At 39.3% G+C, this 16,175-nt stretch overlaps 1 protein-coding gene across 1 annotated transcript in view; it reads left to right on the forward strand.

Moving 5' to 3' along the window:
* The window catches only part of ADPRHL1 (ADP-ribosylhydrolase like 1), an 88,444-nt gene extending 74,074 nt beyond the window's left edge, over window positions 1-14,370 (forward strand). The window contains exon 8 of the mRNA XM_069093938.1: window positions 3,900-14,370. Within this exon, the coding sequence (XP_068950039.1) occupies window positions 3,900-8,538 (4,639 nt within the window). The 3' untranslated portion in view covers window positions 8,539-14,370. The remainder of the gene's footprint in view (window positions 1-3,899) is intronic.
* Window positions 14,371-16,175: the final 1,805 nt, after the last annotated feature.

A 16,175-nucleotide genomic window follows, 5' to 3' on the forward strand; every position in this document is an offset into this window, starting at 1 on the left:
AATATACGCTATATTCTGCTGTTCATACAAATTAAAAATCTGCTTTCTCTCCTAAGTCTTGTCATTATGCCCATGTTGCCTGTCTGGCCTGCCAGTACCGTAGACAAAGTATTGAATTCTCTGTGGCTGGTGAATCACACCAGCATTGTCTAATGTAGGAATGACTTCACCAAGCTCAGTTTACAAGCTCTGAGGTCACTGAAGAGTAAGATGAAGGCTTCCCAGGCATGTGACCCAGAGTCCATTCATTTCGTTAGTATTGAGCACTATGAAGTCATTTTCCCAATATTATGGGTGCTAGAAAGGTGATCTCCCTTATTGGGACTGCTACCCCTACTGGCCTGCTTCCTTCGGTTTTTAGGCCACAGTACACTCACTCCATTGTTATTCCATTTCTCTTTTATGGCTTCTGCTCTGCGTTCACCATTTTATTTAGTAACTGATTCATACCAGTTAAAAGAGTTCACTAAAGCTGCACCTGTTGGAGATTTTTTAAGGACTGGATTCTGTGGAGTTGAATAAACTCACTGCTGGGGGAGCTGCAATGTATTTCCCAAGGAACCAAGAGAACATTAATATCACAGAATGAGTGACTGAATAAATTTTCAGTTCTCTGATTAAGAATTCATTCCATTCATTGGAGTAAAGGATTTTTCTCTGGGGCTGCTTACCTCACACTGGATGTCTGAAAGGATCAGGCAAAATAATATTTGCTGACCCAAGGGGAGACAGAATGAGTGACTTGAATAAATTTTCAGTTCTCTGATTAAGAATTCATTCCGTTCATTGGAGTCAGGGATTTTTCTCTGGGGCTGCTTACCTCACACTGGATGTCTGAAAGGATCAGGCAAAATAAAATTTGCTGACCCAAGGGGAGACTGTATGACATAATGGTATATATTGAAGCTTTACATGATAGGTGTATAAACCAGCTATCATTTCCAATTTGGTATCTAATCCTAGGTGACACAGTGGATAGAATGCTGGGTCTGGAGTCAAAAAAACTCTTCTTCCTGGGTTCAAATCTGGCCTCAAGACACTTATTTGCTGTGTGACCCTGGGCAAGTCACTTAACTTTGTTTGCCTCAGTTTCCTCATCTGTAAAATGAGCTGGAGAAGGAAATGGAAAACTTCTTTAGTATCTGCCAAGAACAGCCCAAATGGGGTCACAAAGAGTCAGACATGACTGAAAATGACTGAACAACAACAAAAATCTAATCCTATTCTTATTCTCTAAGGCTTACCAAAAATTCCCAGGCACCAAGCACTCCCCATCCACTCAAAGGATTCACTATCACTCATTCCTCCCCTTCCTAGACACACACACACACACACACACACACACACACACACACTCTTACTCTTTTCCTCTCCCTTGACCCCCTCAATACAAAAATTGCTTAAGTACTTACTTGTCACATCCGCTCTCCTCCTGTGTCAGGGAATCTTGGAACTTCGAAGCCCTTCCTCACAAGAGGAGACTCCTAGTTTACGCTAGGATTATATTGATTAATTTTTTAATTTATTATATACTTTAGGTCTAGACCGACAACTTAACAAACCAAAAGTGATTATCAACTTTCTAGTACCAGAAATATTACAGTCATAGAATCACAAAATCGTGGAATTTAAGAGTTGGAAGGGACCTCAGCTGCCATCTTGCCCAGCCCATACACAAAAAGAATCCCCATGACAACATATAGGAGTAGTCAATCAATAAGCTGTTAATGACTTTAGTGTTGTGTTTGAATAGCATGGTAGGATTCCTTTTCACTTAATTTTATTTATACATCCCAAATTACGGACTTTCAATGCAAAGCTTTCAGGTGACTGCTTTTCTCACAATTGCCTAGCACTTTGATTTCTTTTAAAAAGCAATTTCACATTGATTTTCTGTGTAACCTTCACAACCTTATTTTGCTTGGATGGATATTATTATCTCAATTTAATAGATGAAGAAATCAAGGCCCACAAAGGCTACAAGGCTTGCTTAAAATCACAAACCCTTGCCTCCTCTCTCCAATTAGCTGCCAAGTTTTGGTAGCAATTACTGCTAAAATATCTCTCCCTTTATCCTCTTCTCTCTACTACCACTTTTTCCTCATATTATGTTCCTTTTTTTCTATTATCATATCAGTCCTCTCCTGTTCCTACTGCTGCTGCTCTAAGAATAAAGCCCCATTTCCACTGTCCTGTATCAGTCCACTTGCCTCTTACTTACTCTTCTCCCCTCCCTTCAGATTTTCCCTCTTTGGTTTATCCCTTGCTCTGCTTCCAGATTAATCTTCTTAGGCACAGGGATGATCATGTCACTCCTTTGCTCAAAATCTTTCAAAAGCTCCCTATTACCTACTGAATAAAGTCCTGATTCTTTAGACAGGCATTCAGGTTCTCCATTAAATGGAGAACCCCAACTTTTTCTTTTTTTGCTTTTTGGAGGGCAACTGGGGTGAAGAGACTTGCCCAAGGTCACATGGCTAGTAAGTGTTAAGTGCACCCCAACTTTTTCCAACCTTATCTTATACTATTCTGCTCTAGACTGTTTGTTGATATTGGACAAGGTGCAGACTCTCCTAGCTCTCTGGTCAGGAAAATCACATGATTCCTGGTGTCAGGTATGCCTCATCTCCCTGCCCCCATCTCCGCCCAGTGAAATCCTACTCATCCTTCAAGACTAGTTCAAATGTCTCCTCCACTACGAAACCTTCCCTTATTCCTATTTGTGCTTCTCTTACACATTTATAAGGTCAATTTGGTAATGGAGTTGTTTGAGAATGCCTCATGTCCCCTACTTATAGGAGGAGAGAAAAAAAGGGTAGGGGAAACAAGGCAGAAGTAGGGAGGGAAAGATGTATTTCTTATTTATGTCTGCATCGCCCTTAATGCTGATCTGTCTATATAGTATACAGTTAATAAATGCTTGTTGAGGGGTGGCTAGGTGGCACAGTGAATAGAGTCAGGAGGACCTGAGTTCAAATCTGGCCTCAGACACTTAACACCTACTAGCTGTGTGACCCTGGGCAAGTCACTTAACCCTAACTGCCCTGCATTCCCCCCTCCAAAAAGCAAAAAACAAAAATGCTTTTGCATTAAATGATGTGACAAGCCTTGACTATATAGCTTATGTTTATAAATATATACATAGATAGCATGGGACAAGATATAAATACATATATCTATGTATATAAAAATGTATGCATATGTGTGCATATGTATGTATAGATATACATAACATGTGTGTGATATATTTATGTGTGTGTGCATATATAAAACAGCACTTTTAGGTTTACCAAACACTTTCCTCACAACAAACCTATGAGGTAGAAAATAGAAATATTTTTCCTTATTTTACAGATGAGGAAACTAAGGCCCAGAGAAATGAAGGGACTTGTCCAAGGTCATGAGCTAGTGCCAAAGTTGAGACTCCAGCACCAGTCTTCAGACTTCAAAAGCCATGATTCACTGGAGCTCACTGTGTCCCTCATCTCCTGACTGGGAAATTCTGTGTTCATAGACAAGTGGTGGTGCTATGTCCCACTGGGAGTCTGGAAGATTTGGGCTCCAATTCCACCCAAACGCACTAGTTTTATGACTGTGGCCAAGTCATTTAACCTCTTTCTGTCTTGGTTCCCTCATCTGTAAAGTGAGGAAAACGGTATCTACCAGTAGCTATTCCAGCCTTTTTTTTTTTAGGTTCAAATGAGATAATGAGGTATGAAGGCACTGCCTAATTGCCATCTATATTATTTTTACCAGGAACTCTGGCATTCTACCTCTTAGAACATTTCATTTTCAAATGGGATTAGTCTATAAAAGATATAATACGTTTTCTTTTAAAATATGGGAAAATACAGACAGAACAGATTTATATAGAAATTTTTTTTGTTTTTCTCTTTCAGCAATAAAAGTATAAAGATTTGCATTGATAAGACGCCGATTGACCCAGTGGCGCTGAAAAAGAAGATGAGCAGATTGACCTCTGATCCCGGGGTGTTTGCCATCCTTAGCAGTTTATTGCTCTATATCACAGACCGTGGAGATGGGTCTCCCCAGGTGCCCCCTAAGAAGGCCAAATGGGCGGAAACCAAAGAGAACAAGAGAGATAGTAACCCAGAGTCCCAGGACCCCAACAGCTGTAGGCGACCCACCAAGTTCCAGATTCTACAATCCAAGTTCATGAATCCAAACCGGGAGCCCTACATCAAAAAGACAAGGGAGGTAGGGAGACTGATATTTAAGGACAGACAAGGGGCCAATAATAGGAGCTTTGTGAACACTACCATTAACAAGCTCCTAGAAAAAACCAAGGAGAAAACAGGAGAGAACCAAAAGTCATCCTCCCTTGAGAAATCCAGGTGGATTAACCCCACGGGGAAGAGCACCGTGAAAAACATCCTGAAGATGTTCCTGGCAGCAGAGGAGAAGGAATTAAAAGAGAAAGAAGCGAGAGAGAACCCTGCAGTCAGGAAGCAGAGAGAACCCAGCGGGACTTTGCCAAAGATCGTCCGCAAAAAGAACCCAGTCTTTTCCAAACTCAAGGAGAAGTTCGAACAAAGTGGTACGCTTTGTTCCGAGGCAAATGTGCTGCTTCTGCGTAAAGAGGACAGGAAGAAAAAGATTCTGCAAAGGAAAAAGATGCACAAGTCAGAAATCCGGGTACTACGTCTGGCCACGCTGGCCAGCACCAACATAAAGACCCCACTGGCTCAACACTTGGCCTGCACAGCTGAGCCCATGCCTGCTTTCAGCCTTGCCACTGTCATCAGCAGCCCTTTTAGCTGGTTGTCACACAGCACTAAAATTAGTCGGTCTTATTCTCAGACTGCTCCCAGGAGAGAAACAAGTAAATCTTCCAGCCTCCAGCTTATTAAACCCAATGAGACTAAAATACCAGAAAACATGCCACCAGATAGAGAGAAGAAGGGGCAGACAGAAAACATGCAATTCTCGATGCCCAAGGCCATGACTAATCAAGGGGACCTGGTTGAGCCGAAAATAGCTGGACCTGGTTTTCTTCCCCTAATAGGTTCCTCTCCTGCTTTATGTGAAAATGAAGGCCTTCTAACCTGTCCTCCCTCTGTATCTCCACACAGTCCATGCATGCCAGGGGTTGCTGGATTAGCTGGACCTGATAAGATTTTAGAATCAAAGGGAGAGAGTACAGCAGAGAATTTATGGGAAGCCAGCCCACATGTCAATTTAGCTCATCCCAGTGCCTCTGGACAGGAAAGATCACATAGTAACCACCAGGGCGTGGGAGTGAAGGAACCTCCTAAAATTGTCATGAATATCTCTACTTCGGAGGAGGAACCAGAAATAATAACTCCAGACTCAGAAAGAGAGCCCCTATTTGCAACCCAAAAATGTCTTACAGAACAGAAAGCATCAGAAAGTATCCCATCATTTTACTCTCCTGCTGTCGAGGCTTCTCGTAGTATCCAGTCTACAATTGACCCCCCACAAGTAACAATTCAACTGCCAGTTGTTTACAAAATGCCACCCCTTTCTACCACTCAACAAAGTGCTTCTAGTCTTAAAGGAAATCATCCGCAAGTGTTTGAAGGAAGGGACAAGGTCAGGGACAAGCAACAATTATCCCCTACTGAATATAAAAATGATAACCAAGACACAGTTACACCCAGCAGTCTAGTTAAAAATCCAACTCAACTCTCTATTTTCTCCAAGCAAAATGACCCAAATACCCAAGAACTACAAGCAGAGACAATGGGTATAGCATTGAGTGATGTGTTTAATTTCAACCATAAGCCCCCAGCTACCATTCTGAAAGACAAACTTCAAGAAAATGAGGCCAGAGAAGAGAATAAGTCTGTCTTTAAAAGACCCTCTATGCCTCCGCAGAATGATTTCACGAATCATGAAAGCAATCTCGGAAGAAAGCGCAATACTTATCTTAACTCTGAGAAGCACCAAGTACCCGAATCAAACAAGAAGCCCGAGCTTAGAAATAGCATTTCAGCAGAGAGAAATAGTACATACGACACTAGTACACACCCATCCAGTGCCTTGATGAAGTCTGAAAACCATGCTCAGGAGGGCAGGGAAAGCTTGTGTAACCAAGAAGAATCTGAAGTGCCTTCATTAAAGGACTCTGCTCAGGCCCTCAACATAACCAAAGGAAATATTAATCATGCTGTTGGCAAGTACAAATGGAATTCATCAACTGACATGCCCCAACCTAGCAACGATGCCACCACGGAGAAAGCCGTAGGGAGCTATAAGAAACAGGCAGCACTGTCACTAGGTGACACCCCAAACACAGAAAATAATATTACAGGAAAGATGGATAGCTTAAGTAACTACAAGGAAAAAGAAACACCAACAAATTATTTTGTGGCACATGGAAATTATCTTGTAGAAGAGAATTGTTCTCATAAACCTGACAGGCACCAATTATTGGCAGCAAATGAACCAGCAAAGCATGAAAATAGTACATCAACAGAAAGGACTCTACTGAGTGACAATGGGAAGAATGAAATTTCAGCACCAAAGTCTATTCTGATGCCTGGAAATGCTTCTATGGAAGATAATGCACTTCATAAGCTTGACACACACCAGTTATCTATTTCAAGTGAGATGGCAAAGTGTAAAGCCAGTGCCTCGGTGGAAAGGAATACCTTGGGTGATAATGAAAAAAGCCATATGCCAATGAGTTATTCCAAGACACAGGAAAACAGTGCAACAGTGAAAGAACATGTCTTGGGTGATTCTGAAAAGAAACAAATTGCAACATCAGATTATGCTATAGTACAGGAAAACAGGCCAAGAACAGAAAGTACATTATTGAGTGATATTGAAAAGAACCCAATTCCAACATCCCATTATCCCATGATTCAAGAAAATAGTGCAAGAGAGAATACTTGCCATCATTTAGATAAGGAGCAGTTAACTTCTAATGAATTGACAAAGGGAAAATGTAACACTGAAGCAGCAGGACTTTCTATTGACTTTGATGTGGAGAATCGTCAAGCCCCATTATCAAAAGTGGGAGTGAAACAAGTAAATGTTGGTCCCGGAAAAAAGAAAAATAATCTAGACAAGCACCAGTTACCTTTGCCCAAGACATTTACAAAGCATGAACCTGAGATTCCAGGGAAAGATAACTCCAAGTTCAACTGTAGAGAGGACCAACTAACCCTGGAAAACATGGGGAGACAGGTCCATCCCATGATTCAAAAGAATAATCGCTTGAGTAACCCGAGGATATCCCAGGTACCATCACTAGATGATTTGGGGCTGAAGGAAATCAAATCCACCAGTCAAAAGACTACCTTCGGCATTGCTGCAAAGCATCAGATGCAATCGTCAAGTGATTTGGTAGGACCTGAAAATCCGTCTGGCAGAATGAAGGATGGCTGCCAAAGCTCAGAGAAGAGCCAGTTACATTTGCCAAATGAGGTGGCAAAACATGAAAACAGTCTGATTCAGAAGAGTGATGTCCAAGCAGAGAAGAGCCAGTCACTACCTCCAAAGAATGCCGAACAGTCTTTAAGCAGTACTTCTGTCGGACAAATGAAGACCATCTCAAAATTACAACCCAAGAATGAGAAAATAAAAAATGAACTGGAAAAGACTGTTAGTAACACTATAGATAAAAAAGACACTTTTAACAGCAGGGAGAAATCTCAGAGGTCATCATCAAGTGATGCTAGGAAGAAAGAAAACACTCCGATGATTCAAAAGAATAATAGCTTGAGTAACCCAAAGATATCCCAGGTGCCACCACCAGATGATTCTGGGCTGAAGGAAATCAAATCCACCAGTCAAAAGGCTATCTTCAGCATTGCCAAAAAGCATCAAATGCAATCATCAAGTGATTTGGTAGGACCTGAAAACCTTTCTGGCAGAATGAAGGATGGCTGCCAAAGCTTAGAGAAGAGCCAGTTACATTTGCCAAATGAGGTGGTAAAACATGAAAACAGTCTGGTTCAGAAAGGTGGTGCCCAAGCAGAGAAGAGTCAGTCAGAACCTCAAAAGATCTCCAAGCAGCCTTTAAGCAGTACTTCTGTAGGACAAATGAAGCCTATCTCTAAATTACAACCCGAGAACAAGAAAACAAAAAATGACCCAGAGAAGACTGTTAGCAATAGTACAGATAAAAAAGATACTTTCAACAGCAGTGAGAAATCTCAGAAGCCATCATTGAGTGATGTTAGGAAGAAAGAAAACACTACCTCAAAGTCAAAAGGTGCCCAACAAATCACAAAAAAGGTCAGTGTACCTTCCCCTGAACTTTTAGAGAAATCTGAATCTACTCCTGTAAAAGGCAAAACACCATGCTCTGATTCTAAGGAGTCCCAAATCCCATCATCCAGTGACCCAGAGAGGTATGAAAGCAATACTGAGGGAGAGAAGGAAATTTGGGGCAGAAGTGATAAGTTGAAAGAACCCAAGGAACGAGCTAGATTGGCATCATTTGCTAAATACAAAGCCCAAAGTTTCAGTGACCAAGCCTCCTTTGATTTATCATTTAAACCGATGATTGTTAGAGCAAACGATACATTTGAACTCCCTAAATAAGATAAATGAACACTTTACATATCATGGTATCAGGTCACCACTACTGTTTGATCAGATATTTTTCTTACCACCTCTAAACTATTACAAGATCTCATCCTGACTTCCACATATGGGACTGTTTGATTCAATGAAGTGTTTCTTTCTCATTCTGTTTTACATGAAATGTATGTCGAAAGGGTCTTTACACCGAAATGCTTTATCAGGGGAAGGCTCTAAAAAAGCCTTTTCTGGAGAGTTTGAAAGTGCTTTAAGGCACCTAATAGGGACTTAATAAATGTTTGTTTAGCATTTAGGAACTATGCTTCCCAGAGGCAGGGAAATATCCTGAAAAGTCATATTTCTATTCCTTCCAGCCATGGGAATATCTACAATCCAGAAAAGAATGGGGTTTCCTTCCTTTCTTCCTTCCTTCTTTCCTTCCTTCCTTCCTTCCTTCCTTCCTTCCTTCCTTCCTTCCTTCCTTCCTTCCTTCCTTTTTTATCATGTTCATTATTAAGATGTTGAATTTTTATTTCTGCCTCTGCTATTGTAAAGCAGGGTAACCACTTATTTTTATCTGTACCAGTAGGGAACCATCACAAGATGCTTCCTTGACTTTTAATGAGTTAAAGAGTGAGTTTGCGTTTTTAAGGGCATTTTTAAACCCTTCCTTTGCAAAACAAGTTGCAGGCACAGATCATTCCAGAACTACCTCAGTAGCTCCACCTTTAAACTATGGAAGCAGCTGATTGCCTTGCTAGGCATGCCAGAGAATATGGCCACTGGCAAGTACCCAGATCTGACACAAAATGCTGGGACAAAGCTATGTGCCAACCAAGAAGCTTTGAGGAAAAATAGAAACCAATGAGGAGAACATACATGTTTTCTTCTCCAAATTGTCCAACTTCAGCCACTCCCCTTTCCCACCCCCAAACCTGAACACACATGTCATGAAAGAAAGGTAGAGAGCTTTAATTAGCTTTAGTGGCTGTTTGGGATCAGTTTGCACCAAATGCTTTTGGCAAGCACAAACCTGGATTTGTGCAAAGAAGGACTCCCATGAAAAGCTTCAGGGCTGAGAAGAGATACATGTCTGTATGTGTGTGTGTGTATGCATATGTATGTATATGCATGTGTGTGTTCCTGGGTTCTTTGAATTTATCTCTTCTGCACTAGATTTCCTTCAAGCAAAAGATGTCACTAATATAGAGATTGGAACTGGAAAGTCTTATCTTGCTGGTGTTTCCTTAAAAAACACCCAAGTGTTTGGGACCGAGCTAGATGTTCAAATGTCACTGACACTTTCCAAGGGGAGGTGAATTCCTCTACGGGTGAGAATGATCCCTCTGAACATAAGTGATTTTCCCTGTCTCAGTATTCGTTGGTTTGAACTGTGCCAAGACTTTGTGATGTTTGCTATCCTTTCCCAAGGCACTGTTATAATGAAGTTATAAAGTTACATTTTTCTAAATATGCTGCATTTGTATAGAAGAGATTATCCGGCAGCATGTTCAAGCTGCTTTCTTTTGTTTTAAATTGTATATATTTTTGCAGGGACAAACCTTTGCTAATTAAAACTTTTTTTTAAAGGGCAGTTAGTAAGGACTTGATTTGTTAATAATTATCACTTGTTACTATCCACAGCAAGGATTTTGGCAGGTCTGATCTATTCAGTAAAGGTCAGGCTGCTGAAGCAGCCAATTTTAAAAAATCTCATAATCTTTTAAATGGCACTAAGCTTTGGAAAGTTCCAGAGCAAATCAGGTGGTATAATGTTCATGCAAATAAGCTGCTCTCAGGCTGTGGGCAAGGGTTTCAGATTTCATTCCATTTGTAAGTTCTCCTCTTTTCCAACTATGTAATTAGTTTGAGTTTTTTTTTTTTTTGGAGGGGAGAAGGCAAGGCAATTGGGGTTAAGTGACTTACCCAAGGTCACACAGCTAGTCAAGTGTCAAGTGTCTGAGGCCAGCTTTGAACTCAGGTCCTCCTTACTGCAGGGAGGGTGCTCTATTCACTGCACCACCTTGCTGCCTCCTGTAATTAATTTTTAAATTCTGGAAATTGTATAAATACGTTAAATGAAATAACTACAAAATGATGGAAGACCTTAAGAAAAACTGTCATGACAAAGAACATTGAAGCAGGAGTTAGAATACTGGTTCTATCATTGATTATCCACTAAATCAATGCCAAATGATTAATTTCTCTGAGCCTCATTTTCCTTGTCTGCAAAAGTTGGAATAACAAAAGGTTGATTTACTATATGGTGGGATTATTGTGAGGATCACATAATCTGCAGTGTGTAAAAATATTCTGAAAAACTGTAAAGCACTGTATTGGTCTTAGTTATTATTACTGTTGTTACTATAAATGTCTCCTGAATATGCCCTTTTCTGACTTGGATATAAGCACGCTTACAGTCCCTCCTTTGGAAGGGTTGGGGACTTCTCCCATCTTTAAACATCTTGAGAAGGTGCTCTGAAAAGCTTTCCTAATTCACCATATTTCTGTGGAGTTAGAAGTTCCATAGAATTTTCTCCCCTTTTGTCTCCCCATTTATAATTTTTAATGTCAGTGAGTATGTAATATACATCTTTATTACACAGTTCAGTTGTCTGGACTAGGAAGAAAGGATGAAATGTGCTGCTCCACAGAGAAAGTAAGAGCAGATGGAAATACTGCCAAAGGAGTCAATTAACATATTTTTCATAGATTCCAGTTGATTTCTGGGGGATGCCAAGGTTCGTGAAGCAAATGAGCTGAAACCTAAATGATTTTACAGAATCACAGAATTTGAGCATTCTCAGGAACTTTCAAACTATACACAAAAAGAAATCACACTATGACATATAGGACACATGGTCATTCAACCTCTGCTTGAAGACCTCCAAGGAAGTGACCCTACCAGCTCCTGAGTTCACCCATTCCACTTTGGGACAGCTCTACTGTTAGGAAGCTTTTCCTGACATCAAGCCTCAATTTGTCACCTCTTTGATTACAATTTTTAAAAAATAAATTCTAGTGGGCCAGCTAGGTGGTGCAGTGAATAGAGCACCAGCCCTGGAGTCAGGAGGATCTGAGTTCAAATTTGGCCTCAGACACTTAACACTTACTAGCTGTGTGACCTTGGGCAAGTAATTTAATCCCAATTGCCCTGCTTTCCTCCCTCCAAAAAGGCAAAAAAAATTTTTTTTAATTCTAGTGTGATGACCTGATACATAATAAGTGCTCAATCACCAGTGATCATTGCTGATGATGATAATGTTAAATATAGTCAAAAAGTAATTGCTTTAAAGCTTCCCAGGGCCAAGAAGTAATCTAACTGCTCCCCATTCTTGGGGATGCTTATGTAGAAGTTCATCGGATTCCTGGGCCTTTCTTTGGCATACAGGGCAACCAGAGGTAGAGAAAAAGAAAACATGAGGATGGTATGGTCACTGAGCATTTTATTTGTAAAATAAGAAAAAAAAGTTATGGTTTTAATTGCTGTATTATTAGGAAGGAAAAAGGAAGCAAGCATTTATTAAATACCTACTCTATGCCAGGTATTCTACAAATATTATTTTATACAATGATCCTGGGAAGTAGCTGCTATTATTAACCCTATTTTACAGTTGAAGAAATGGAGGCAAAAAGAGGTTAAATGATTTGCCCAGGGTCACATGGCTAGTAAGTGTGTGAGGCTGGATTTGAAGTCAGGACTTCCTGGCCCCAAACCCAAAGTTTTATCCATTGCACCACCTAGCTACTTAAGATGACTAGAAGACAAAAGAATGCTTTTAGTCGTCTAATTTTAAGTAATGGAAATATAAGCATTTTCCTTTTCCAGATTATCCCATTAGAGAATTTAGACAGTCGGTCTCTGTTAAACTATCCAGCAGCTGCATGCCAAGCTTGCCCAAGTCTGCCAGCAAGCCCCACCCATCTGGCTCTACAAGTCTGTTTCTCCTAATATTGCTAAAGGTGCTATGGTATTTGATTCTATCCAAGTTTTTAAATGCTAGATCCATTCTTGTTTAGGTAAATAGAAATTATTCAATGAGTAATTTCATGAGGCTTTTCAATAACATGGGTTCAAATTTCTAAAGATCAGTTGATAGTTCAGAGTGTACATTTATGCTAAAAATATTACCATCATCTCTACTAAAGAAAGAACTGTTAAAACTCATAAAAGCCAAGCTAAAGTCTGGATTTAATTACTATTGGGATAATGTGTACAAAGGGAGAATATACTTTTTAAAAATTGCAATGTCATAGGAGACTTTAAAAAAATTTTATTTACTTTTGATTAACAACATTCAATTCCACAAGTTTTTAATTCCAAATTTTCTCACTCTCCATCTCCTTCCCCCTAACCCCCATGGAGGCACATAATCCAATATAAGTTCTACCTATACCTTCACATTAAACATTAGTCAAGTTGTACAGAAGAATTATAGCCAATGGAGTGAACAATGAGGAAGAGGAAACAAAACAAAAAAGAGAGAAAGCAAGTACTTTGCTTCAATCTGCACTCAGACTCCGTAATTCTTCCTCTGGATGTGGATAGCCATTTTCATCATGAGTCCTTTGGAGTTGTCTTACAACCTTGTATTGCTCAGAAGAGCCCAGTCTCATAGGAGACTTATAAAGAATTTTGGATCATGTACTTGATTTTGTATATTTGTATGGTAATTTATGTATTTAATTACAAATAGCACTTTTTTTTACAATTTCTTTTTTTTTTTTTACAGTTTATAGTCTTGCCTAGGAACCAAAAAATCTTAGAAAATATGTGTACACAATCTCAGAGCAAACAACCTTTCTGCAAATAAAATATAACTCTGAAAAAGTGTTTTTTAAAGTTATTCTATAAGGTAGTGTTTTTATCTGAAATGTCAGAGATTCAGTATAGTTTCTTGATTCCCTCCTGAAGGGTACTTTTACTATTTAAATCACAATCTGGTGATTATTGTTGAACTACCACCATTATTTATTTACATTTCTTATTTGTATCATTTGCTTGGTTTTAAATTATTCTAAAATAAAGGATAATAAATACTAAATAAATTTTGTTTGAATTCTCTCCTTGTTAACTTCACTTGGAGGAAACTAAACAAACGAAAATAAGTAAAATGTATTGTATGTTACATTTCTTTACTTGGAATATATTTAAAATATTCCCTAAAGAAGGTTGACCATGTCACATAGTGACTGCTATATGGGTTTGTGGGCAAAGAAAAAACCTCCCAGAGCACTGAAGATGAGAATCGACAATGGTAAGAAGATGCCATCTTGTGGCAAGTTTGAGATGGCCCATTTTAAGTCAAAGCAACTTTCTAATTTAACCAGCAATGGAGGGCGATGAACACTCTCCTGTATTCTTATGAAAAGACTTGAAAAGGCTGTATCCACAGTAGAGTATTAGGAGACATTGTCCCATTTAGGGACCCCAGGGTCCCAATGAAAAGTCATCTTCCAGTTACAAGATGATGAAAGAGACACCCTATACCACAGAGGATTTGGTGTGACCCACTCACTCTGGTGGTAGAAATAAATATTTTGAATCCTCAGACTACTGATCAGAACTTCCTTCTTGTATTGAATCATCAGAAGATAGGGGAACATGGCCAGCACTGATGTGTCCCCTGTAAGTAAGTGGATGATTCAACTCAACCCAGATATGGTATAACAACCAATTCAAGGGGTGGCTAGGTGGCGCAGTGAGTAAAGCACCCACCTCAGAGTCAGGAGGACCCGAGTTCAATTCTGACCTCGGACACTTAACACTCACACAAAAACACTAGCTCTGTAACCTTGGGCAAGTTACTTAACCCCAATTACCCTCCAAAAGGCAAAAAAAAAAAAACCCAACCAATTCAAACCATGACTCTCCCACTCATGTCTTGGTTTGTCAGTGGCATTGTTTATAGCTGAGAGGAAGAGGATATGATTTATTCATGAAAAGTTAGCGCCAGTTTTCTTGCATTGTCTATATACATTATGACCTAACTTTCTAGGAGACTATGTTTGTATAAAATTCCTTCCCCAAGATAAAGAGATTTCTAAGAAAAAGAAGACACATTTTCCTCATTGGCACAGACCTGGTTGGGAAGCTGAAACAAGATTTCTGCCATCCAAAGCCAACACCTAAATTAAAAGCAGAATAAGGTATGTGGCTATCTACACAGGCCTGACTGATAGGCTCCAAAAGCCCATGATTCCCAAAATATTTCCTCTACCTATGCAGAATAAAATTTCCATCAATACTGTCACTAATATGAGAAAGGCAAGAACATTGTCTCCAAGGATATAGGGCAAATGAATATTATCTTTAGGCTTTTTCTATTAGCAAAGATTATTTCATTATTAATTTGTTGAGTCATGAGGCCCTAAGGAAATAATATGTAGTTCTAGAGAGGTGACACAGAGAGAAAATAAAGGGAAGAGTTCATTGAAAAGCCTAGAATGAGGGAACTTTGTGGCAAGACGATTGAATGATGTTATGTATACAGAAAACCAAATCAACAAAATACCAAGTGAACCAGGTGATATCACAACAAATCAGAAGAAATAAAAAGAATGATCAGAACTTACTATGCACAGCTATATGTTACCAAAACTGAAAACACAAAAGAAATAGAGGAATACTTTTTAAAAAAATATGAAATACTTAGGGGCGGCCAGGTAGCACAGCAAGTAAGAGCACTGGCTTCAGTGTCAGGATGACCTGGAGATCGAATCCCGGGCTCAGACACTTAGCACCCACCCAGAAACACCTGGCCGTGTAACCTTGAGCAAGTTACTTAACCCCAATTGCTTAGGGGTGGCCAGGTGGCTCAGCGAGTAAGAGCACCAGCTCCAGTGTTGGGATGACCTGGAAATCGAATCCCGGGCTCAGACACTCAGCACCACACCCAGAAATAACTGGCCGTGTAACCTTGAGCAAGTTACTTAACCCCAATTGCTTAAAAAAAAAATATGAAATACTCAAACTAAGAGAAGACCAAATAGAGGTCTTAAATAATCCAATCTCAGGGGGGAGAAATTGAATCAACAGTATTGAAACAATCAGAGGAAAAAAATTCCTGTTCCTGATGGATTCACAGAAGAATTCTATCATACCTTAAAGGTTTAGTTAGTACCAATTAATACTTAAAGGATAATTAGTGGCAATACCACAAAAATTACTCTCAAAAACTGAGAAAGAAAGCACCCTACCAGGTTTCTTTTATAAGATAAATATAGTTCTAATACCTAAAACAGGGAATAAAAAAACACAGAACTAAAGACCAATATCATCAGTGAATATTCAAATTTTTAAAATAAAATCCTATCAAACAGACTATAGCAATTCATCCAAGAAATCATTTATTATGACCAAGTTGGATTTATACCAAGCATAGGAGTTATCAGTATAATCAATCATACTTTAAAAAAAAAATCCAAAACAGCATAATCATCTTGGTAGACATAGAAAAAGTCTTTGACACAGTACAGTACTTATTTACACTAAAATCCCTAAAAAGTATAGGCAGAGAAGGACCTTTTTAATATAATTAAAAATATCTACCTAAAATCAAAATCAAGCATCATATACAATGGGAATATACTGGAAGCTTTTACAATATATACAAGAGTAAAACAAGAATGCCTAGCAATGGCAATAAGACAAGAAA

Source organism: Petaurus breviceps, unplaced genomic scaffold (genome assembly GCF_028583685.1).
Source record: "Petaurus breviceps papuanus isolate PSGF00001 unplaced genomic scaffold, PetGlider_PUasm1.0 214, whole genome shotgun sequence".
NCBI classification, from domain to species: domain Eukaryota; kingdom Metazoa; phylum Chordata; class Mammalia; order Diprotodontia; family Petauridae; genus Petaurus; species Petaurus breviceps.